The sequence below is a fragment of the Labeo rohita genome, unplaced genomic scaffold (genome assembly GCF_022985175.1).
Source record: "Labeo rohita strain BAU-BD-2019 unplaced genomic scaffold, IGBB_LRoh.1.0 scaffold_49, whole genome shotgun sequence".
Classification (NCBI taxonomy): Eukaryota; Metazoa; Chordata; class Actinopteri; order Cypriniformes; family Cyprinidae; genus Labeo; species Labeo rohita.
The window spans coordinates 555,585-580,115 of record NW_026129410.1 but is presented as its reverse complement, the minus strand read 5'-3'; the positions used below and the strand labels follow the sequence as shown (position 1 = coordinate 580,115).

General features: G+C 37.4%; 1 protein-coding gene across 3 annotated transcripts in view; it reads right to left on the bottom strand.

Moving 5' to 3' along the window:
* LOC127160883 (NACHT, LRR and PYD domains-containing protein 3-like) overlaps positions 1 to 20,287 on the bottom strand; it is a 54,616-nt gene extending 34,329 nt beyond the window's left edge. Inside the window, exons 1-8 of one of the 3 annotated variants that reach the window (XM_051103524.1) lie at positions 20,180 to 20,287; positions 19,932 to 20,060; positions 18,714 to 18,863; positions 12,037 to 12,157; positions 9,124 to 9,228; positions 7,149 to 7,230; positions 4,182 to 4,377; positions 2,287 to 4,108 (exon numbers count right to left, since the gene is read on the bottom strand). In XM_051103524.1, coding sequence (XP_050959481.1) covers positions 2,287 to 4,108; positions 4,182 to 4,377; positions 7,149 to 7,230; positions 9,124 to 9,228; positions 12,037 to 12,095 — 2,264 coding nt within the window. In that variant the 5' untranslated portion in view covers positions 12,096 to 12,157; positions 18,714 to 18,863; positions 19,932 to 20,060; positions 20,180 to 20,287. Of the gene's footprint in view, positions 1 to 2,286; positions 4,109 to 4,181; positions 4,378 to 7,148; positions 7,231 to 9,123; positions 9,229 to 12,036; positions 12,158 to 18,713; positions 18,864 to 19,931; positions 20,061 to 20,179 lie in introns of those variants that run through there. The other 2 variants (XM_051103525.1, XM_051103526.1) reach the window with 2 other exon arrangements.
* Positions 20,288 to 24,531: the final 4,244 nt, after the last annotated feature.

Genomic DNA, 24,531 nt, shown 5'->3' with positions numbered 1-24,531 from the left:
ACTGTGCAGCCGCCGCAAGGGGGGGACTGCTCAGCAGAATCTTCAGCTTTTGAAGATTCAACAACACGAGACTTCGCTTTCACTTTCTAGACTGGCTCGGAAGGCGTTAGTGTCTTGGTCAGAAAGCAGCGAATGAGCCTTTAGTGCAGCTGGAACAGTTCTGCGTTCAAGCCCACGTAATGGGCTAAAGCTTGCCGCAAAGCACGGGCAAAATTTATTACCATGAATGTGTTGGGGGAAATAGTAAGGATATTTTTGAATTATTTATTAATATAATAGTGTTTTCTGAGTCAGTGCTGCAGGGATAAAGTTACCAATCCTGACTCGCCATCTCCTCTTTGGACGCACCTTTAGAGAAAAAAGCACCTTTACAATGAAAGGCTTTTTGTTTTCGATTTGTTTTATTTCATTAAGTAATAATTTAAAGCTTTCTTTAGATATATTTATGTCTGTCAGGTATGTATTTGCTGAGTTTTGGTTCATTTTTGTGAAACGCTCTTGTTGAGACGACAGAAAGCGCATCATGTTTGTTTTCTTTATTTTATAAAAGGACAGTCTGCAGCATTTTGTTGATATTGTGAGTGCACACAAATAAAAGTAGACCCTTTACAGTTCCGAAAGATGCATTACTCTTACCTTTATGAGCAAAAATGACGGAATATTTTAAATTGTTTCCACCGAAAAAAATGCAAGTGATCGCCATGTCTTGCAAAGCGGCTTCAGCTTACACTCTCCGCACCAATGACTGAATATGCGTCTGAGTGCACATTTATCTAGGTGTTTAACATTTAAACTAACATTGTTTTATGCTTGAACTGTTTATTTTAGGCAAGTCGTGATGATTTGAGAAGGCAAAACTCATCAAACAGACTATGATCAGTCTTCCGCTGGCCGGTTGTTACTTTAAAAAACACAAACTTATATTTAATGAACAAAAAAATGCTTCAAACATTTTTCTAAATTAACTTAGGCTAAAAAAGTGAAATGAATATAATCACTTTGCCATTACATATAAAACTGAACTATTTTAATAGCTGAAACAGTAGTATAAGCTGTTTTGGGAAAAGGGGGAAAAAGACGAGCTTGGGTCAGACACGGGCCGAGAATTCTGATAAGCTGTTGGACAAGGGCCGAGCTAGGGCCTATATTTGAGGCCTGTGCAGGGTTTTTATGACTGGCATTTTTATGACTAAAAATGCCAACTTTCAGTTTGTATAGTATAAGACTCTTCATAGAACACTTTCATAGGAAAATTTGCTTACAGACTACATACCCCTAGAATATTTTTCACCTCCTTACAACTATACTTCGGAACCACAACACACTTGTCCTAATTATTTATTCACATATTATTTTACATATTTATACAAGGTTTTAGTAATATTATGAGTGTTTTCATTATTATTATTATTATTATTATTATTATCATTAATAATATAATTGAAACATTGAGCAGTAATAAGATGGTGTTGATGGGATAATGTGTTGTGTAAGGACGGTAACGGTTTAATGAAGATCATAATACTAAGTATAAATAATTAAAATATATAAATATAACTAAAAAAGATCTGGACCCAACATATACCACGCGTTTTTAATGCGCCTCACCCTTCCTTAATGTACCACGTCTTTATTACATTTTTCATCACTATTATTGGAATTATTATTACTATCACTATTATTACTGTTATTATTATTGATATTAATGTTGCGGTCATCACAAAATATTGTTATCATCACCATCTTTAGTATTATTATTTTTATTATAATGTTCTTCTTCTTCATATTATTATTATTATTATTAATATACTTGTTAGTACTATTCAGCTACTACTACTAATATTCAGATTGTCATATTTGATTATTTTTCATTACTGTTATCATTGCTGTTCCATTGCTGTATTTATTATTATACTTGCTACTACTACTCAAATACTACTATTATTCAGATTGTATTTTCTAATCATTTTCATTACTGTTATTATCATTGCTGTGTTAATCAAGCTCAAAATCAAGCTTAAATTTTTTTTGTTACATTTTTTGTTTTTCCTGTTGCTCAAAATTTGTGTGCATTCCAACTCATTTTGCCAGCACAGATCACATATAGACTTTTAGTAAGACCAGAGTACGGTACATATTTTGTATCAAGTACGATACAAAAAACTTTCATGCATTTTTTTAAACGTTCTATTATATTTTAGCTAAAAGTTAATAAAGAATAACTTTAATGTAGAAAAATGCATTTTTCAGAAGAGATTAAAAACATGACAACATATATTGACTTACAGAGCTCTATTGTGTGTTTTGATGACTGTCGATAATCTAATGAGACACTCATCTGATTTCCTAAATTTCTGAAGCTCAAACTCCTCCAGCTCCTTCTCTGATGTCAACAACACAAAGGCCAAAGCAGACCACTGGGCAGGTGAAAGGTCAGTAGATGAGAGACTTCCTTTTCTGAGGTGGGTCTGAATCTCTTTCACCAGAGATTGGTCGTTCAGTTCATTCAGACAGTAGAACAGATTGATGGATCTCTCTGGAGAAAGATTAGCTTCAAATTTCTGCTTGATATACTGAACTATTTCTTTTTTGCTCTGGTCTTTGCAGTCTTCCTGTGGCAGCAGACCTCGTAAGAGAAGTCTATTGGACTGAAGTGACAGACCAAGAAGGAAGCGAAGGAAAAGGTCCAGATGTCCATTGTCACACTCAAGTGCCTTGTCCACTGCAGTCTTGAGCAAATCAATCATGCTTTCATTTTTTTTCGGTTCCATAGAGTCTTGAACAAACACATTTTTCTTGTTGATGTCTAGAAACAGATGTGCATAAAGGGCTGCAATAAACTCCTGAATGCTCAAGTGAACAAAACAGTACATGGTACCAAGAATGATCCCTGTTTCCTCCTTAAAGATCTGGGTACACATGCCTGAGTACACTGATGCCTTATAGACATCAATACCACAGGCTTCCAGGTCTGACTCATAAAAGATCAAATTGTTTCTTTCCAGCTGATGAAATGCCAGTTTCCCCAGTGAAAGGATGGCATCTTTATCCCAGGAAACATCTGGTGTATATTCTCCATCATACTTTCGCCTGCTCTGCAAGATCTGAAAGCGTAGAAAGTGTGTGTACATTTGTGTCAGAGTCTTGGGAGTATCTTCAGTGTTTGATTCCTGCAGTGTTTTGGAGGCATCATCAGCCTGATTGTTTTTCACACTTCTTTTCTCTTCTAAAATGTTCTGGAGAACTGTGGCTGAAATCCAGCAGAAGACTGGGATGTGGCACATGATAAAGAGACTCTTTGATTGTTTTACATGATCAATTATTTCTTTGGTCAGATTGTCATCTATGAATCTTTTTCTGAAGTACTCCTCCTTTTGTGCATCATTGAATCCTCGTATCTCTGTCACCCGGTCGATACAGTCTGGAGGAATCTTACTGGTAGCTGCTGGTCTGGTGGTGATCCAGATGTGGGCAGAAGGAAACAGATTTCCCTTGATGAGGTTCGTTAGGAGAACATCTAGAGAGGCGGGTGATGATACATCATGCCACGTCTCATTAAACTCAAAGTTCAAAGGAAGACGACATTCGTCCAGTCCATCAAGAATAAACAGGACTTTAAAATGATTTCTTCTTTTAAGGTTCAGTCCTTTTGCCTCTGGTAAAAACTGAGCTATAATGTCCATTAAACTTTGTTTTTGTTTTTCCTTTAAGTTAATCTCTCTGAATGGAAGAGGAAATATGAAACTGATATCTTGATTTTCTTTTCCTTCAGCCCAATCCAGAACAAACTTTTGCACAGAAACTGATTTTCCAATGCCAGCAACTCCTTTTGTCAATACAGTTCTGATCTCCTTGTCTTGTGCAGATGCGTCAAACAAATTTTTGCACTCAATTGGTATCTCTTGAAAGTCATGACACCTAGAAGCAACTTCAATCTGTCTTACCTCATGTTCAGTATTTACCTGTTCACTGCAACCCTGAGTGATATAGAGATCTGTGTAGATATTATTCAAAAGTATGGAGTCACCTTGCTTTGCAATTCCTTCAAACACACACTGATACTTCTCCTTTAAACCACATTTCAGCTGATGAATGAAGACCAGCTTGTCTAAACACAGGGAAAAAAGTCTTAGTCTTAATTTTTTTTTTCTCTTTTAAGTGACAATGTGACAGTCTCTTACCTTCTAGAGTATCAGCAGCTTCATCTTGCTTCATCTCTCTCAAGAAGTAGAGTGTGAGATCAAGAGCTGCTTCTTTGATACTGTGTCTATTCTCATTAAAGTCCTTTACAAAGTATTGTGCGTTCTCTTTTTGTAATAGTTTCATTAAATGTTTTAGCTCATTTTTGAGGAATGTGATTATTTTCCCCTCAAGATCCTACAAACCGATGAAAAACAAACAAAAACAGAAAAACACAATATAAACCTAATTTGTACATCAATACTTTTACAAAATTTGTAAAAACACACACACACACACACACACACACACACACACACATGTGTGTATATATATGTGTGTGTGTGTGTGTGTTCTTTTTACAAATATATACACACACACACACATATATATATATAATTTTTTACATACATACACAGTTGTGCTCAAAATTATTCATACCCTTGATATTTTATAGTATTTTAGAGTCTTCTGTAACTGACTTTTATAATGTCTTCCTATTATGTGATAAACTACTAAAAAAAATCTGATATTTCAAGAGATAAGATATTTCACAAGTATTTTATTGACGAATATTCGCAAATGGCCATGTTCAGAATTATTCATAACTTTTGAAATACAAATTCCTTTTCAATCAGGCATGAAAATGGGTCAGGGGTGAAAAAGGTGAGAAGGGTGCTCGAGGGGTGATGTGGCCTCTGATGAGCCAAGCACAGGTTCTGAAAAAATACTGTATTGACATTTGTCTAAAGACATATGAAATAGAGCTGCATCGTTCTGCCCTAACACACTCATACTGCAAAAATAATGTTTGTATTAGTGTTAACGATACTTTAGCATTAAATGTAACTTACTCTCTTAAGGGTACGTTCACATGAAGCATCTAAAAACGCGTGGAAAACGTGAGGCGCGTCGCTTCCTCCACCAATTTCAGAGCGCTTGGGCGCCTCGCGCTTCTGTAGCGTCTGCTGTTACTAGGTAACCATGAAGGCGCTGTCAGTTACAAAAACATTTCTGCTTTGGATTTTAAACTGCGCGGCTCCATTGAAAATAAAGAGCTTGCGCGCGCAAAACGCGCTGCATGTGAACGGCGACTAAGCCTTTGGTGACACATACACACCACAAAATTAAATTGTGGATCTCTCCCCTGTCGTCTTCTCCCACGCGGATTGTCCCGCAGGAAGAAATGGCGCCCTGGATGTCAGTGGATGGCGCGCACGGTCTACGAACGCGGGACGCTCAGCTTTCACGATTTGAAATGGCTCAAATCCACTTTATATTAAGTTTTAATTAATCAATAAATACCATCCAAGACCCCTCCCCCCACCCCCTCAAAAAGAATTTCTCATCGGATCTACACTATTCACGTGGGTCACCTATTTTGGCTTCAAAACGGCGAATTTCGCCGAAAGGTGAGGGATTTTCATGCCTGTTCAATAGTCAATAGAAAAGCCTTGTTCTTGATGACAGCCTCCAAAGGTTTCTTGTAGGTCTCCACAAGGTTTTTACAGGTGTGCTGCTGAAGGATGTTTTCATCATCTTCCTTTGTAAAAGCCTCTTTGAAGGCTAGTTCTGACCTGGGTATTCAATTCTCTCCACAAATTCTGAGTCGGATTCAGGTCAGAGCTCTGACCAGAACATTAATGGTGTTGTCCTTTACTCGCAATACATGCTTTCGGTCATTATCTTCCGGCAGGTTAACCTTCTGTCCCGATGGCATATATATATATATATATATATATATATATATGTATCCCTGATAGCACACATACATCTCGGAGATGTCTATTTGATGTCTGCATTTACGTCTGCAAGACATCTGCAACACGTGGTTTGCTCATCTACAATACGTCTATTGGACGTTTTCTATCAGATGTTAAATAGATGTCTATTAGATGCCTTCTAGATGTTTGTGATTTAGAATGTTTGAAAAACTGACATCTTAACATCTGCCAGATGTTTGCACACAGCAGATGCATTCCATATCTAGTGATCTTTAACAGACATCTTGCAGATGTACGTGCAAGATGCCTGCGAAGGCTGCATATCTTGGTTGCCACTTCATCAAACATTGCTGAAGGCCATCTCAATTGGAAGGAAGTATATATGAAGTAAAGAATGAAGTAAATGTTTCTCTTTACGAATAGTCCATTAGCTCATTTGGCTTGTTGCTGACAAGTGCATTAAATAATGCATTAATAATTGCCCTAATATATATTAGTGGATGCACTGAATTTTCTATGGCCGAAAATAATTGCCTGAAAATGGCATTTTTAGTTTCCGTCTGACCACACAGGTTTCATTCTCATTTCATTCAGTTGAAAATGTCTCAAAGATAGTAGAGAAGTTATCCGATTTCTTTTTTTTAGGATATGAACTAAACATTCCCAAAAGGGAATGTTTCCCAATTAACTTTACAAATTAATGTAGCATCCCTTCCATTTCAGATTTCTCGTTCTGGATTTAAATATTTGGGAGTTCCCCAAGTTTCTCAGGTATATGTACAAAAAAATTTATTGAAAAACAAAAGGTCCCTTTTGCTTGTTTCAGTGACTTTTCAGTAGAATTTCAATTGTCACAATCCAATCTATATTGTTATTTTCAAGTGTTTTATCCAAGCTCAGAACTCAACTTTCTGATCTACCTGCTTCACTGTTGGATAAAATTCTAGAGTTTCTATTTAATCTTAAACATCAAATTGCAGCAATATATATAATTATTATTATTATGTCTCCAAATTATGTTTTATTTAATGAAGGGATCTGTCCAAAAATTTTAAAAGGCATGGCAACCTATGATCACATATTTTGAAAAGATGAAGACTTTCCCCCTTAACTGATCATTATAAAGAGATATGTGGAAACTAGTTTAAACATGATCACCAATATTGTTTGGTTTCATATTTATGTAAAGACCATTATAAATGTCAGCGTATTGAACTTTATTATTATGAAAATGTGTGTCCTTACCTGGAAGATCCATAAGAGATCTTTGAAATTCTTGTGATTCCTGTGAGTCTGGAAATCTGAATCTAATGTTTCACACTGAAGCCTGTTAGCAAATGCAATAAAATAAAATAGAATACTGTAACAATTTACTGAAAAAACATTCTAATAATAACTTTTTTATGTGTGTAATGAGGGGACGTGACAACAGAGATGTGGATCCAAATGCAGGCTTTAAAGGGATCATATGATGTGAAGTTATATTTACAACACTGTTCCAGAACAGTTCAATGCAAATATTTGAGTGTGTGTAGCTCATTTTATGGAGGACTGTCCTAAACCTGAGAGGGTAGCCTACAATGCAAGCTGTGCACACTATAGTGGGGCAATTCCAACTTTGCAAGGACAGTCCAGCACTTCTGACTCACAGCCTGTAAGTGTGTTTTCATAATTAAATAATTTGCTACCGGCTATTCAAACATGAGTTTTGAGCAGTGTAGAATAGCACTTGGTGTCACAAATGCAGACATGGTGTTATGTTTACACTGCGCAGCGTGACACATCGCAGTGCATAAAAAGACCGTATGAGTCATTGTAATCATAATTACATCCTCACTGGATGCATTATTTAAAATAGGTTTTATTGTTTTTGTCTCGTCGTGCTGGGCAATGGCCTACCCAACATGGTAAGGGGGTGTAACATTTCAGTCACATGATTGAGGTAGTCGGCCAATCACAACACACTGAATAGCTGGTTAATCAAAGCACACCTTGCTTTTCAGAACGATGATGATTGTAAAAATCACTGCATTTCAGAAATGCGGGGCAGAGAGGCACAACAATAATGTACAGTATGTGGAAAATAATGTGTTTTTTTAACCTCAAACCATGTAAACACATTGCATTACACCAAATAGTAAAAATAATGTTGTTTTTAGCAACATCATATGAACCCTTTAATAGTGAACCAAGTCAGGCAGGCATGATCCAGTATGAGCAAACAGCAACATGCAAGGTCATTTAAAAGGGTTATCCAAAAACAGGCAAAGGTCTGGGCAGGCAGCAAAAAAAACATAAATAGTCAAAGATAGAACACATAAAGCAAGGCAATGCAGAAAACATGTACACACAAAGATTTACAGGCTAACAACTCTTAGCCATGTGTGGATGCCCTGATAGCACACACACATCTTTGAGACGTCTATTTGATGTCTGCATTTACATCCGCAAGACATTTTTAGAGTGTTTGCTCATCTGCAATACGTCTATTGGACGTTTCCTATCAGATGTCAAATAGACGTCTATTAGGTGTCTTTAAGATATTAATGATTTAGAATGCATGTAAAGATGTGACATCTTATAGACGTCTGTCAGATGTTTCTACACAGCAGATGCTTTCCAGATCTAGTGATCTTTAACAGACATCTTGCAGATGTATGTGTGTTATCTGGGTGGGTGCATCAAACGTCGCTGAAGGCCATCTCAATTGGAAGGATCCTTGGAAGGCAGCCTTTGTTTCACATCCTTCACTCCACTGAATTCAGCTGAATAATCATCCACAATCCTTTGTACACATACCATTTCACAACAATAAACTGACAAAAAAACAAGTCAGTACTGAGCTTGTCTGAATTTATTATTAAACGTAAGACAAAAATAATGTTATCGGACATGAAATTATAGGTGTTATCTTTTGTTTTGGTGTAAATTACTCACTAAACACTAAACTGCCAATAATGTAAGCCACTCGGAGACTGTAGATGGCTGTGATTCATTATATTGCATTAATAGAAAACCGAATAAAATAAATATTTGTAATGCAAAGTATTTTTCAAAGTATGTTTTCTTAGTATTTTCATGCCGTGACAGTGAGGTCGGTCACATGTCGTTCTAGCATTTAATGCCGTGGAGGACTCTAACCTACAAGCCTCTGAAGGATGCAGCCTTGGTAGGATGAGAAGCACCCCGTGTGTGTGTGAGAGAGAGCAACATTAAATACCTCTTTTTGGATGATGTTTTTTTCTCCCTGAAGTTTGGTCCATCACCTTTTGAACAGTCACTCTTCACAAACACAGAGCTGAACACATGTGAGCCTGATCTTACACTAATTGCACAAAGAAAAAAAAACACTTTAATACAGGAGGTTCCTCTGTATCTCAAACACATCTATCTCTAATCCTCCACAGAAATGTGTGCACTCTGCTCTACACAGTTCTGTCACCCTACATCAATTATAATAAGTGTGTAGTCAGTTTGTAATGTCTGTTAATAAATGTATGATCCAAAAACCAAAGTTCATATGTGGAATCAGTTATTTGCAATAAAATGAATACAGTCCCAAAACATCTACATCAGGGTAGAACCACATTGTGTGTAATCACATTGGCTCACATTTAACAAAAAAACACAAATTCACTCAACAAAATAGAATTTTTAGTGAATTGTTGGCCTTCTGGAAAGTGTGTTCATTTACTGTATATGTACTCAATAATTGGTAGGGGCTCTTTTTGCTATAATTACTGCATCAGTTCTACGTGGCATGGAGGTGATGAGTCTGTGGCACTGCTGAGGTGGTATGGAAGCCCAGGATTCTTTGACAGTGGCCTTCAGCTCATCTGCATTTTTTGTTTTTTTTGTTTCTCATTTTCCTCTTGACAATACCCCATTGATTCTCTATGGGGTTCAGGTCTGGCGAGTTTGCTGGCCAGTCAAGCACACCAACACAGTGGTCATTTAACCAACCTTTGGTGCTTTTGGCAGAGTGGGCAGGTACAAAATCCTGTTGGAAAATGAAATCAGCATCTTTAAAAAGCTGGTCAGCAGAAGGAAGCATGAAGTGCTTTAAAATTTCTTGGTAAACAGGTGGAGTGACTTTGGTTTTCAAAAAAAGACAGTGGACTAACACCAGCAGATGACATTGCACACCAAATCATCACAGACTGTGGTAACTTAACACTGGACTTCAAGCAACTTGGGCTTTTCCACCCTTCCTCCAGACTCTAGGACTTTGGTTTCCAAATGAAATACAAAACTTGCTCTCATCTGAAAAGAGGACTTTGGACCACTGGGCAAAAGTCCATTTCTTCTTCTCCTTAGCCCAGGTAAGATGCCTCTGACGTTGTCTGTGGTTCAGGAGTGGCTTAACAAGAGAAATACGACAACTGTAGCCAAAATCCTTGACACGTCTGTGTGTGGTGGCTCTTGATGCCTTGACCCCAGCCTCAGTCCATTCCTTGTAAACTTCATCCAAATTCTTGAATCGATTTTGCTTGACATGCCTCTCAAGACTGCGGTTCTCTTGGTTGGTTGTGCATTTTTTTCTTCCACACTTTTTCCTTCCACTCTACTTTCTGTTAGCATGCTTGGATACAGCACTCTGTGAACAGCCAGCTTCTTTGGCAATGAATGTTTGTGGCTTAATCTCCTTGTGAAGGGTGTCAATGATTGTCTTCTGGACAACTGTCAGATCAGCAGTATAGAGCCCTCCGCGGGACTGTTTTCTTAAACCTGCACCCGCCCGCTTCCGCTGAATTTCTGACCAGGACCACCCGCTCGCAACCTGCGTGTTCCACTCCCGCCCACACCCGCAATGTATGTGTCCACTCGTGCCCGTTCCCGCGGACTTTCTCTCGAAGCATCGGCGTTGAGACAGTCTGAGATAGTGAGAACTCTGATTGGATGCCTAGTTTCGTGAAGGCATCGTGAAGGCATTCGTCAGTGCCGGAGAATTAAAACGAAAGTGATGAAAAGAGTATGTATATAAAGGCGGCACAAGCAGAAGACTACTCTAATAGTACCAAAGACTATAGAATAGCCTTAAAATGACTTTGATGTAACGTGATCTTACCCAAGCATTCCAGTAGGCTATCATAACAACATGAGCACTTAAAATCAAGAAAGTGATCAACATAACTGATATTTAGAATGGTAAGCAAGAGCTGCTTTGTTTTACATTTCATATAGCTGCGTTTATCTCGTATATTTTTGTTTCGGTTTCTCATTTTGAATGATGGTTATCTGCTATTAAAACCTGCTGATATAGACAGTTAAATCATTTCACGCAGGCGCAACACATGTGCTGTGTTGAAGCACAGCTTTTTGTTCAGACGCTGCCAACGCAAGGTGACAACACCAACGGCTTTCGTAGCCGCTATTTAAAGTTGGCTTGGTGTGTCCCGGACTATACAAGCCAAACAAACAGTTACCCACAGGTCTCCCGCAAAACTTTCTGACCACCCACCCACTCCCGTGAGATTTGTGTTGCAGCCCTCTACAGCAGTCTTCCCCATGATTGTGTAGCCTAGTGAACCAAACTGAGAGACCATTTTGAAGGCTCAGGAAAACTTTGCAGGTGTTTGGATTGGATTAGCTCATTGGCATGTCACCATATTCTAATTTGTTGAGGTTTTTGTTAAATGTGAGCGAAAATCATCACAATTAAAAACCAAAGACTTAAACTACTTCAGTCTGTGTGCATTGAATTTAATACACGAGTTTCACAATTTGACTTGAATTACTGAAATAAATGAACTTTTCCACAACATTCTAATTTGTGATGCACCTGTATATATATATATATATATATATATATAGCGAGAGAGAAAGAGAGGGAGATAAAGGGCCTCATTTATGAAACAAGCATATGACAGAAAATTGGGTGTATGGTCGTTTCTGCACAAAACTTATCAATATGGACGTGAGCGGTGACTATGATCAAATCTTACGCCAGGTCTGAGCTCGTTTTCGAGTTAGCCTGAATTTACGTGCAGCATAGAGAATTTCTGAGAATTTTATAATGACAGCATTTTGTTAATTTATTATTATTATTTTCACATATCGTCACATCACCCATCTGCGCTCATTTCTACATTAGATTGATAAATGAGGCCCAAAGAGAGAGACTCAGTCTTACCTCTGTTTATCTGAGAGACTCATCTCAGACAGAGAGTCCTTTCTTCGCTCCTCTGACATACTGCAGTTGAACAGCTCAGCTCAGTACTGGTGTGTGAAAACAATCAGCCGTTGAGTATGATCTAGAGATGACAATATGTTACTGATATAAATAACATGGCAGTTATTCAAGAAATACTGAAAAACTGTATGTTAGTAAAAACAAAAATATGAAATAAAATAAAGTATAAAGTGAGTTACAAACAAACATTTAAAAACAGAATGTTCTTAATTACTTCAGATCATTTTATGAGTTTAATTCACTCATGGCCTAAATAGAAATTTGTTAAGGAAAAGAAATTTGCACTGTGCTTAAAACTTCGAGTGAAAAAATTGCACTCTCTCTGCATTGCAGTTTGTATCATTTTATAGTCATATTTACATTTTTTTTTTTTTATCATTAAGTGCTGACTCATTTGTCATTTGATCATTACTCGCAGTATAGTTCATATACAGGTGGATCTCAATAAATTAAAATGTTGTGGAAAGGTTCATTTATTTCAGTAATTCAACTCAAATTGTGAAACTTGCATATTAAATAAATTCAGTGTACGCAGACGGAAGTAGTTTAAGTCTATGGTTCTTTTAACTGATGATTTTGGCTCACATTTAACAAAACCCCACCAATTCACTATCTCAACACATTAGAATATGGTGACATGCCAATCAGCTAATCAACTCAAAACACCTGCAAAGGTTTCCTGAGCCTTCAAAATGGTCTCTCAGTTTGGTTCACTAGGCTAAACAATCATGGGGAAGACTGCTAATCTGACAGCTGTCCATAAGACAATCATTGACACCCTTAACAAGGAGGGTAAACCACAAACATTCATTGCCAAAGAAGCTGGCTGTTCACAGAGTGCTGTATCCAAGCATGTTAACAGAAAGTTGAGTGGAAGGAAACAGTGTGGAAGAAAAAGATGCACAACCAACCGAGAGAACCGCAGCCTTGAGAGGCTTGTCATGCAAAATCGATTCAGGAATTTGGGTGAACTTCACAAAGAAATAGACTGAGACTGGGGTCAAGGCATCAAGAGCCACCACACAGATGTGTCAAGGAATTTGGCTACAGTTGTATTCCTCTTGTTAAGCCAGTCCTGATGCTTCCTTCTGCTGACGAGCTTTTTAAAGATGCTGATTTCATTTTCCAGCAGGATTTGGCACCTGCCCACACTGCCAAAAATTGGTTAAATGACCATGGTGTTGGTGTGCTTGACTGGCCAGCAAACTCACCAGACCTGAACCCCATAAAGAATCTATGGGGTACTGTCAAGAGGAAAATGAGAAACAAGAGACCAAAAAATGCAGATGAGCTGAAGGCCACTGTCAAAGAAACCTGGGCTTCCATACCACCTCAGCAGTGCCACAGACTGATTACCTCCATGCCACGCCGAATTGAGGCAGTAATTAAAGCAAAAGGAGCCCCTACCAAGTACATATACAGTAAATGAACATACTTTCCAGAAAGCCAACAATTCAATAAAAATGTTGGGTTTTTTTTTTTTGTTTTTTTTTTTATTGGTCTTATGAAGTATTCTAATTTGTTGAGTGAATAGGTGGGTTTTTGTTAAATGTGAGCCAAAATCATCACAATGAAAAGAACCAAAGACTTAAACTACTTCAGTCTGTGTGCATTGAATTTATTGAAGTTTCACAGTTTGAGTTGAATTACTGAAATAAATTAACTTTTCCACAACATTCTAATTTATTGAGATGCACCTGTATAGTTCACACTACATTTCATAACTTTCCAATACTCCTTAAATAAGTGAGTAAAAGTAACCTGAATTGCAATGGTCACACTTTTTAACTAATATATAATTTCATAATTCATATGTGAAGCTTTTATCAGCTTCTTTATATGTTCAACCTTTAAGCCCTTTAATTTAAATCACATTTGCAAACAGTATGAAATTCCAAATTATTATGCAAGTGACATATCAGTAAGACTTTAAACACTTAAATTTTAGTTTTTCAAAGAAAGAGTTCATTTCTCATATTTTCACATAATTGAAATCAATCTCAGACAGATTTGTTAAATAGCTTGCTAAGTCTTCTTAGGTAAATGGAAAACCTACCATATACAGTATTATATACCTAACAACCTTACATTATTAAGCAAGTCACAGTTGTCATGCAATATGGGGAGGAAGAAAGATCTTTCAAAAGATGACAACCATGACATTTTGCAACAACTTCATGAAATTTTCCATTTACCCAAGAAGACCTTGCAAACTATTTAACAAACCCATTTAAGATTGATACCATTTATCTAAAAAGATATGAGAATTAAAATAAACACTATCTTTGAAAAACTAAATGTTTATTTTTACTGAAATGCAACTCATATGTGAGTTGCATAATAATTTGGAGTGTATTTTACTCCCCCAAATAACTGTATTCGATAGAGGGATAAGAAGTAGTCTACTGTCCTTTATGCTTGTTGTTTGTCAGTGCACGTCATCAACACCAGTGCTTTAAGTGGGCCGGTACGCGCCGGTACTCAGTACCACCACTTCTAAATATAGCTCTTGAGAGTACCGCCACCTCTCCATGCGCCCAGAACATGCTTTTAGCGTACCGGTACTCTCATTTGCACATCTGTTATAATCGTTTGGCTGCGCTGCCGCTTTTCAGAGCGCCCTTCACAAGCACGCTTCCTAATTCGTCCCACCGAGAGCAGAGACTACATTACCCATACACCAATGAGTTTTACAAGTGAAAAGCGCATGCGGCGCTTTTGCCGTTGTCATGTCAACAACTCAACGTGGTCCGGAGAGGGTGTGTAAAACGCGCAAACAGCTGCTCGGTTAAAATACAAAAATAAAGAACACTTAATATGCTCTCCTGGCTTCAGACTCTGAGTAGTAAAAGAACAAGGTCAGAATCAGAGGACTCGCTGGCTGACACCCCACCAAGCCAGAATGATATCGCTGCAGGTCAGACGCAAGCTAATGAAAGCTGCACTAGTGCTGCAGCCGCGGACGACGGCACTTTTGGCGACGAGGACGAGAATGACACCATTTCTACCGATGACAACAGCCGCGTTAGCGAGCATGAGTGGCCAGAATGTTGGTCCCAAGCACAAGTCCGGTATTTCTCCACAAATTACAAGTGGCTGATCAGCAGAAATCAAAAGTTGGGTTGTAGTGTGTGTAGTCAAGTTTGTGCTCGCGTGGACATGCAGCAAGGGCAGAGAGTGTCGCAGGAGTGGAGTGGGTGCTTAATCTCGTCTTTTGGAAGGGACAAGGCTGCACAGCAAAACTCACTACGAAAGAAAATAAAAGAGCACAGAGACTCAATTTATCACAAGAAATCAGTTGAAATAAAAGAGAAGGCAACACAAAATACAATGCAAAAACACATTGAAGATATGAGAAAGGCTGACTACGCTTCAACTTGCAATGTGTTTAGAACAGCTTATAAGATTGGCAAGCATGGGCGTCCCTTTACAGACATGCCAATAGATGTCCAGTTGCAAGTCTTAAATGGTGTCAAGATGGGCAGAGTTTTGCACTCTAATAACTCATGTGCAAATATACTGGATCACATTGCAGCTGGAATGAAAAAGAAGGTAGTCAATGACATAGTGATGAATGAAAGAAAATTGTGTGTGCTCATTGATGAATCCACTACAATAAGTGGAAAGTCTGTGCTTGTCGTGTGCCTGCGGTCAGCTATTTCCAGTGAAAATCCAGACACAATATTTTTGAACTGATTGAGCTGCAGGGGACCACAGCAAAGGACATCACTGAAGCACTGTTAGGATGTCTTCATAATAATGGCTTTGACCCTCACTACCTACAGGAACATTTGTTGGCATTTGCTTGTGATGGAGCCTCAGTGATGCTTGGGAGGAAAGCAGGAGTTGCTGCGCAGCTTTGTTCCAAATTCCCTTACCTGTTTGTCTGGCATTGTTCCAATCACAGACTGGAACTGGCAGTTTGTGATGTTTTGAAGGAGGTAGGAGGAATCAACCACTTTAAAATATTTTTAGATCAGCTTTACTCCCTCTACCATGCATCACCAAAAAACCAAAGGGAGTTAACCGAGAGTGCTCACAATGTTGGACAACGTCTCCTTGTGATAGGCCGTGTTTTATCAGTGCGTTGGGTTGCTTCAAGTGAGAGAACAGTGAAAGCAGTATGGGAGAACTACCAAGCTCTGCAGGTACACTTTACAAGTGCTGCTGCTGATACCAGCAGGGACTCAAGAGAGAGAGCAAAATACAAAGGACTCAATGATGTTCTCACTACTGTTTCTTTTGTGGTCAATCTTGGCATCATGTATGACGCTCTCACAGAACTCAGTGACCTCTCAAGAATGCTCCAGAGACGGGACATGACTTTGGATCAAGCCGACAGGCAGCTGGACCGACAAATCCGGGTGTTTGAGTCAATGGTATCCACACCTGGTCCCTACACACAAACTGCCATTGAAGCTGAAAAGGAGAAAATCTTCAGAAATGTATGCCTGCATGAAAATCAGAGGGTTATAAAAATCAACCATGGCCAATTTTTCCGTAGCCTGGCTGAAAATGTTAAGTGCAGGATGACTCCAACAACTTCCTCGCATGTCAGTAAAACCTCATCTGAAAAGACAGATAGTCACCTCCTCTCAGACATCAAGGTCCTCCAGTCTGACTCCTGGCCTGCATCTCTAGATATTCAATATGGGGATGCAGCGGTCAGACGTTTATGTCAGAGATTCAGAGTTGGGGAGAGGGAAAGTGTCCTAGGATTTAGGGAGTATAAAGACCTTAAAGCTTCCAAGACACCAGCAGCCCTGAAGCCGCTTCTTACAGCTGTCCACACCATTGCAGTATCAACAAGTGAATGCGAGCGAGCTTTCAGCTCAATGAATGATACTTTGACAGATAAAAGAAACTCTCTCGACATCAAAAGGCTTTCAAATCTGATTTTCCTGAAATGCAACGGACCACCCTTGGATCAGTTTAACGCACAAACATATGTGCAGACATGGCTGGCACTAGGGAGGAGAAGTGCAGCATCCACAAACTGCGAAGCCCAAAGTGAAAGGAAAGTGGAGCCCAAAACGTGCTGGAGCCTTTTCTAGGTAAAATGATTTGTACAGTATTTCTCATTTTTCATTTGGTGTACTGTGATTGTATTTTGCTGAATCTGCTTTTGTATATTTTTCAGGGGTAAAGAAATGAACCATCTTCAAGACTCAAGATTATGTTCTACTGTTCTATGGTTATTATGTTTGGGTTGCTTCAAGTGAGAGAACAGTGAAAGTAGTATGGGAGAACTACCAAGCTCTGCAGGTACACTTTACAAGTGCTGCTGTTGATACCAGCAGGGACTCAAGAGAGAGAGCAAAATACAAATTATTTTATAATTTATTTTATATACATTTTGTGTAAAAAAAAACACTTTACAAGTGCTGCTGCTGATAGCAGCAGTGACTCAAGAGAGAGCAAAATACTAATTAGTTTATAATTTATTTTATGTACATTTTGTTAAAAAAAAATTTCAATACCTTTTTGCACATTTTATTTATGTTCAGTAGCTCTTTCTAGTAGCTCTTTCTAAGGGTATTTTTTCAATAACCTTGTGCACATTTTATTTATGTTCAGTAGCTCTTTCTAGCTCAAGCAAATCCACAAACTAATAAAATGATTTATTATTTTGTATAAGGTTGTCTGTTTACTGTTGTATATAAAACCCATTCAGTATAGTTGTTGTTACCTCAGGGGAGGCGGAAAAAAAATAGAGTACCGGCACCTCTTTTGGGCCACTTAAAGCACTGATCAACACACTCTCGAGTTGAAATCTCTCACTGGTATAGGATGGATTGTGGATTAAATATAAATAAATGTTCACTGTTAAATGTGGTTGAATCTGGGCTAAATTGAAAACTGTAAAAATGTTACCATTGTGATTTTACATTTATACGACTGTTCGATGAAATAAGTGTGTAAATAAATAAGAAACAATGTTTTAAAAGCATTTTGAACGCTTTGTCTGCCAAAGATTCAAGTTTAAAACAGTTTAAAAGCTGGCCCGAAGCCTCTGTAGCTACTTCAAAAAAGGTCAAGAAGGTTCTTCACCTTATTAGTTTCAGTTTATCTTATCATAAGATAAGGTAATTCTGCCGTAATTCTGCCATAACACCCAACTTAATCAATTATGCATCTTATGCACTTCATTCCTTTTCCATTTGTGGTATGTATTTAGTAGTTGTTGATCACTATTGTCTATATTTTGGTAATAAATTTGATTTTAATGATTTATTTTTGGGCTTTTTAATGCCTTTATTTGGACAGGAAAGTGTAGATAAGACAGGAAAGCACTGGGTGAAGAGAGAGGGGAGTGGGATTGGCAAAGGACCACAAGCCGGGATTCGAACTCAGGTCGCAGTGAGCGCAATTGCACTGCATGTTGGCGCACTAACCACTTTATTACACGTGTCTTACTTGTGTTGGTAATACATAAAGAGTGCATAAAGAGTTTGTACAAGTTAGATATCCCATCCATTTTTCTTATCTGTGTCCTCATAACTGCAAGTGTAAGTGACAGTGAAGTGACATGTGGCCAAGTATGGTGTCCCATACTCGGTATTTGTGCTTTGCATTTAACCCATCTAAGTGCACCCACACATACTGTAACCACACACCTGGAGCAGTGGGCAGCTATATTGCTGTGGTGCCCGGGGAGCAGTTTGGGGGTTCGGTGCCTTGCTCAAGGGTCTCACCTCAGTTATGATATTGAGGATGGAAGAGAATGCTGGTTATTCACTCCCCCCACCTACAATCCAAGCAATACCCTATATGGATGTTAAGAAATATAACAAACAAGAAAGATGCATAAGTATGTGTGTTTTAGTGTGTGCACTTAGTTCCCATTTTCACTTAGTCACCAAGGTCTAGGCCTTGTTTTGTCTAGATGTGCACATAACAGAAGGAAATTACCCAAGGCCAGTCTTAAACAAGAATAGTCAAAAAGGAAGCTTATGAAATGGTAAATATTAACACATGGGTGAGGGATAAAATGAGGAAGTGAAACCAACTGCACTACTAAATTTGTAATGCACTATACTAAACTACTATGTATAAAAGCTTGTGTGTGTAAGCAGACTCTGGTGACAGGAGCGGTCTGTCTGCAATGGTTTAAACAAATTAACAGAAAGACACCTGTCAATTTTTTTGCTTAATTCACAGAGATTTCCCCTTTACATAGCACATCCCCATTGGAAACATTATAGGCACAAAACCCATGTTGTAGTAAGAACTACAAAATATTTTTGAACAGCTACACTATTATGTAATATATTAATTAACATTAAACACTGTGCAAGTGCCATAACTCTTACTTAATAACAGAAATCAATTAGCTAAAAACATTTAAATTAACAAATATAATATTAATTAAACAATATTTGACCAAATTCAGTATTCAGAGGGACCATGGAATAATACATTTTAAGTTTGACATTTTATGTTTATTACTAGAAAATAGTTTATTAATAAACTATTAATGAAAAATCCAACTAGTCAGGGTTGTAAAATGAATTATGCATGTTCAGTAACTTAGTAACATGGTTGCAAAGATTGTGATTTAGATGTAAATTAAAATCATTTAGTCAGACCTCCAGGCTTTGAAAATCAATAATAATAAAAAATTCTATAACATCCTTTCACTGATTATTTGTTGAAAATTTTAATTTGTAGTTCTAATTTCTTCCCAGTTCATTGACCCATGTTCAGTGTACTATTTGCAATTTTAACTGATTTCATAACATGTGACATTTCTAACTACCATTAAATCTACTGAACTGCTGTTTTATAACGTTAATGTTCTTTAGCATCATTAAGAATCAAGAAAAAACACAAACCTCTTTGTTAATCAGTATCTTCAGGTTTTATTCTGCAGAATTCTGGATCACTCCTGTTCTCAGTGTTCTTTCACAAACTCTTCTTATTCACTCGTAGGTTGATGGCAATATTCCAGCATTTTTGATGAACTGTTGTAGGAGGAGCGTCATTTAATTTAAAGTGAACTGCTGTGTAACAGTAGCAACAGATCTTTAGAAATAATAATAATAATAATAATAAAATAATCAATTTATGTTTTTATACTCACATTTAAACAATGTCTACAACCCACCTAAAGTAGAGTAATTGATGGTAATACACACTTTTTATACATTTCTGTTTTGTCTTTCTGTCTCTAACATATTTATGTAGCAACCTATAAAGTAGCATAGAAAAGAAAATAAAGTTAGTTGGAGAGTGTTTAGCTCATACTGTTGGTTTTTAGTTTTTGCTGCTTTTACATTCTACATGGTTAAATCACAGACTATAATAAATTTAATTCCGTTAAGATATTTATATCTTGTATATGTCAAATGTAGTGATAGTAGTTTGTTTCAGTCTGTTGACACCAATGAAATAAGATTTAAGTGGCAATTTACAACTGATCGTAGGAAATCAGCATAATAACTGTGAAAACAGTTATAAGTGAAAACAAGAACTACTGACATGAAATCAAGAGGCTTTTCAGAAGCTCTGTTTAAAGTGACAGTTTTCTGAAACAAGCCTTACATGATCATCAGCAGATCTCACTTTATAAGTGTTTGTTGTAGAAACTATTATTTGAGTCAGGATATATGCTGGAAAATCTGCCCAGAGATGAATAAAACATCTGAGAAGAATAAAACATCAAAAATACAAATGGCACCTATCTTCGAAATAGTTCGAAGATACAGTACAGTACAAATGATTGTTTCCAGTGTTACAATTAATTTGTAATACATTTTAATAGTCCTCAAACAGGTTTAATATAAACTTTTTTAAAGGGTTACTCCACCCCAAAATGAAAATTTTGTCATTAACCACTTACCCCCAATACATTTTTATCCACAAAAAAAAAAAAGAAAAAAAGATTTTATTGAACAATTTGTTCAAATCAAAGCGGAGGAGATGCTTAATTTTTAAATAAAATCATTCTCTTTTTTTTTCTTAGTGTACAGAAAGTATTCTTATTGCTTCATAAAATTCAGATTGAACCACTGATGGCAGATGGACTATTTTGAGGATGTCTTTCATACATTTTTGGGTATTGACAGTGGTATTTACCTGGCAGTCAATGGGACCTCCCGGTTTGCATCCAAAATATCTTAAATTGTGTTCCGAAGAGAACGAAGCTTTTACGGGTTTGGAATGACAAGTGATTAATGACAAAATATTCATTCTGAGGTGGAGTAACCCTTTAAGGGCATACAGTAACAAAACATCCCTAGATGCAAGGTGATGTTAAATGACATGGGACCCGAGTACAACATTCAAAAGACATTCAGCGTATTTACATTAAAAAACAATTATAATGTACCGCAGTAGAATAAAAAAAAAAAACACATTCTGTGTGAATAACCTACTAAAAGCTACTGAGCACATACAGATGACAGTGTTAAATAATATTTCATAAAAGAAGGAAAATTGCATAGGCCAACATATGTAAAAATTTGACTCTTTGATATCCATGAAATAAACATATTTTAGATCACCAGATATAAATACATCTTAGATACACAATTTCAGTAGTTTCACCACAAATACAGACAAGTGACACCCCCACCACCAGAATTAACTGTCTGCGTCACTATAAAACACACTATCATTGTGACCACTTCACTGACCATACATTCTTTGTGACCCATTTAACTGACACATCATGTTAAGTTAGAATAGGGAATGGGGTGTGACGTCACGGCTCTAGCGCCGTGGTGGCTAATGGGAAAAATCATCATATTGTGAGGCCACTTGTTGTGACGTGCCGAGGAGGTTTTAGTTATGGTAAGAACCTGTTTCGTTGTTGGATGGAATGTCCTTTTTAAATGACAGACGGGACAAAAAAAAAAAAAAAAAGGACAACAGACTTTCTTTTTATTGTTTTCCGGCCTGGAAACAGAATGGACTCGTGTGTCAGTTTGCTTTGATATTGCCTGTCTGACTGCTTTGAGGATGTGAGCAGAACATATGTGCAGCACAGTGTAAGGCTTCATGTCATCCTGTGTTTTTTTGCCAGTGGAAATATCAAAAGCTCTTTCTAGGTAGGCTGTGATGTCCTACCTATTGAAACCTAGCAGAGCACTTTGCATGAGAGCCGGTGTATGTGAATTTGTGTGTACTTGGACAGATGCAATATAAATTGCATGAGCCAATATGTGATTGAAGGTACCGAATGCTCATTTGATAGCATTTCACAGATTGGTAAAGGGGGGAGTATCCCAACCCTTTCCTGGAAGAGTGAGTGAGTAATATAGGATTCGCTTCGGCTGATCTGCAATTTTTGAGACCACTCCTCCAGTGGCATCCAGATAAAGGGACACAGGAAGCCTACTGCGTAGATGATCAACAAGAATACTAATTCCAAGCTCAGTGTACATATGAACACCAAAGGGGTTCATGCTAAAATGCTGAATGTATGCTGGTAGTTTAAAAAATCTGGTGTCACATCCTTTTAATATGCCCTGCATGAGATGTATTTCTATCAACACATCAGTGTGGAGTAGTTTCCTCATGCTAATTTCTGAGCGGATTACCTTTAGCACATTCCTGTTGAGGCAGCTGGACATATTTCCACACAAAAGTTCTTCTTTGGCTGTGGTTTGGACTTTTTTGTAGAAATAATGACTAGGTCCACGTGTAATTGCTCTAGCAATTGCTCCTCTTTTGAGGTTTGTTGCTGGCCTAAATCTTTTCTCACACTTTTTATGTTTTATTTGTCCATGTTGACTGACCCAACATCTTTGCCATTTGGCACATTCATTCAGGCTTAGTTTTCAGTTTGAATTTGTATTTTGCCTGGCATGATGGCAATGTGCAAATTGCCACGATGTGTAAATATGGACATTTTGTTTTCCTGCTGTGGGCACCTTTTATGTTTTGATATTTAAAAGATAGAGTGCAACAGGGATTCTCCTTTTTAAATGCACTGTAGAGGTAGTGGGTCCAGGGTGGCCTCAATTTAGTGGAACCTTTCAAAGGTCTTATTTTGTTCCATTCCTTTCTATTAAGAGTGATGGTAAACTGTACACACCTTTGGTACTGTCCTGTAAACATTTGGACCAGCATTTCCCAATGGTGCATACTCACTTGTTTCAGTTCCCTCCAAGTTCACTCTGGTATCCTCTGGGCCATTGAAATTAAGACCACTATCCTCAGTTGCACTCTCTCTTTCCAGGTCTGCTGTGTCCTCCTGGGAGTCCATGTTATTTTGGACAATATCTGCCACAGTGTCCTCTTTCCAACTCATTACTGTGTCTATGATAGATCAGATTGAACAGTAAGTGTATACTCATGAATATTTTGACATGAAAATTAGATATTTATGGTCAGCACTTATTTTAATTAAATCTGAACAATATAAGAATACATAAATGCTGGAACACATGGTAAATGGGAATAAAAGTCTGGTGAGGTAACAATGGTTTGAATATTTTTGTCCATGATTAATACAGTGCCTTGCGAAATTATTCATACCCCTTAATTTTTTTCACATTTTGTTATGTTGCTGCCTTATATTAAACTACTTTAAATTTCTTTTTCCCACATCAATCTACACTCCCTACTCCATAATGGCAAAGCAAAAATAAGTTGTTAACATTTCTTGTTTATTTATTTATTTGCCTTGTGCAGTTGATTTTTTTTTTATGTTTTTATTTTTATATTTTGTTATGTTGATGATTATTTGGTTTGTCATAAAATTAAGGGTTTTATGTTGTGTAATGTTAGGATTTACAGTGGTTTCTGTTATATTGGTTTTGTAGTGTTACCGTTGTGGTGAATAGTAGAGCATGTGGTTAGGTTGAGGATGTAAAGCAAAACTGCATGTTGTTTGACTATTTACATGCAAGTGTATAGTGAGAGCGAACTACATTAGCACATGGTATAATGCTGTTGCTAATTAGCACTTAACTATAAAGTTCTGGTTGAATGTGATTTGTATCTAAGAAAGCTGTACATAATTATCATTGTGATGAGTGGGGTGTAACTGAAATCCATGGAAGTAAGACTTGGCGGCTCCCGTGGCTCTTAGCCTCCACCCCACAAAATTTTTAAAGCTCTATAAACTTAAGAAAAAAAATTTAGTTTGTTTTTCAAAAGTTCTGGGGCAATAAGTCTCCTCAAATCTTTTGAGTATTCTTAACTTATCAATTTTACAGTGAAACTATGGATTAGTAAGCCTAGGTTGGTTGATTTATGCATAGTTCATTTTCGTTAATGGGCCTAAAGTTATTTTGGAGGCTGCTATTGCTAGCAGCTATATTATTTTATCAATTATGTATAGATAGTAAAGATATGTAGTGATCTTCACACGGTGCTAATTGTGTGGTATGCCATACACAAGACACTAGAGGCGGTGGGTTTTGTCCCACATCATCTCAGGTGTGTGTGTGTCAGATGACCTATCCGTCCTTTTACCTCGGGGCA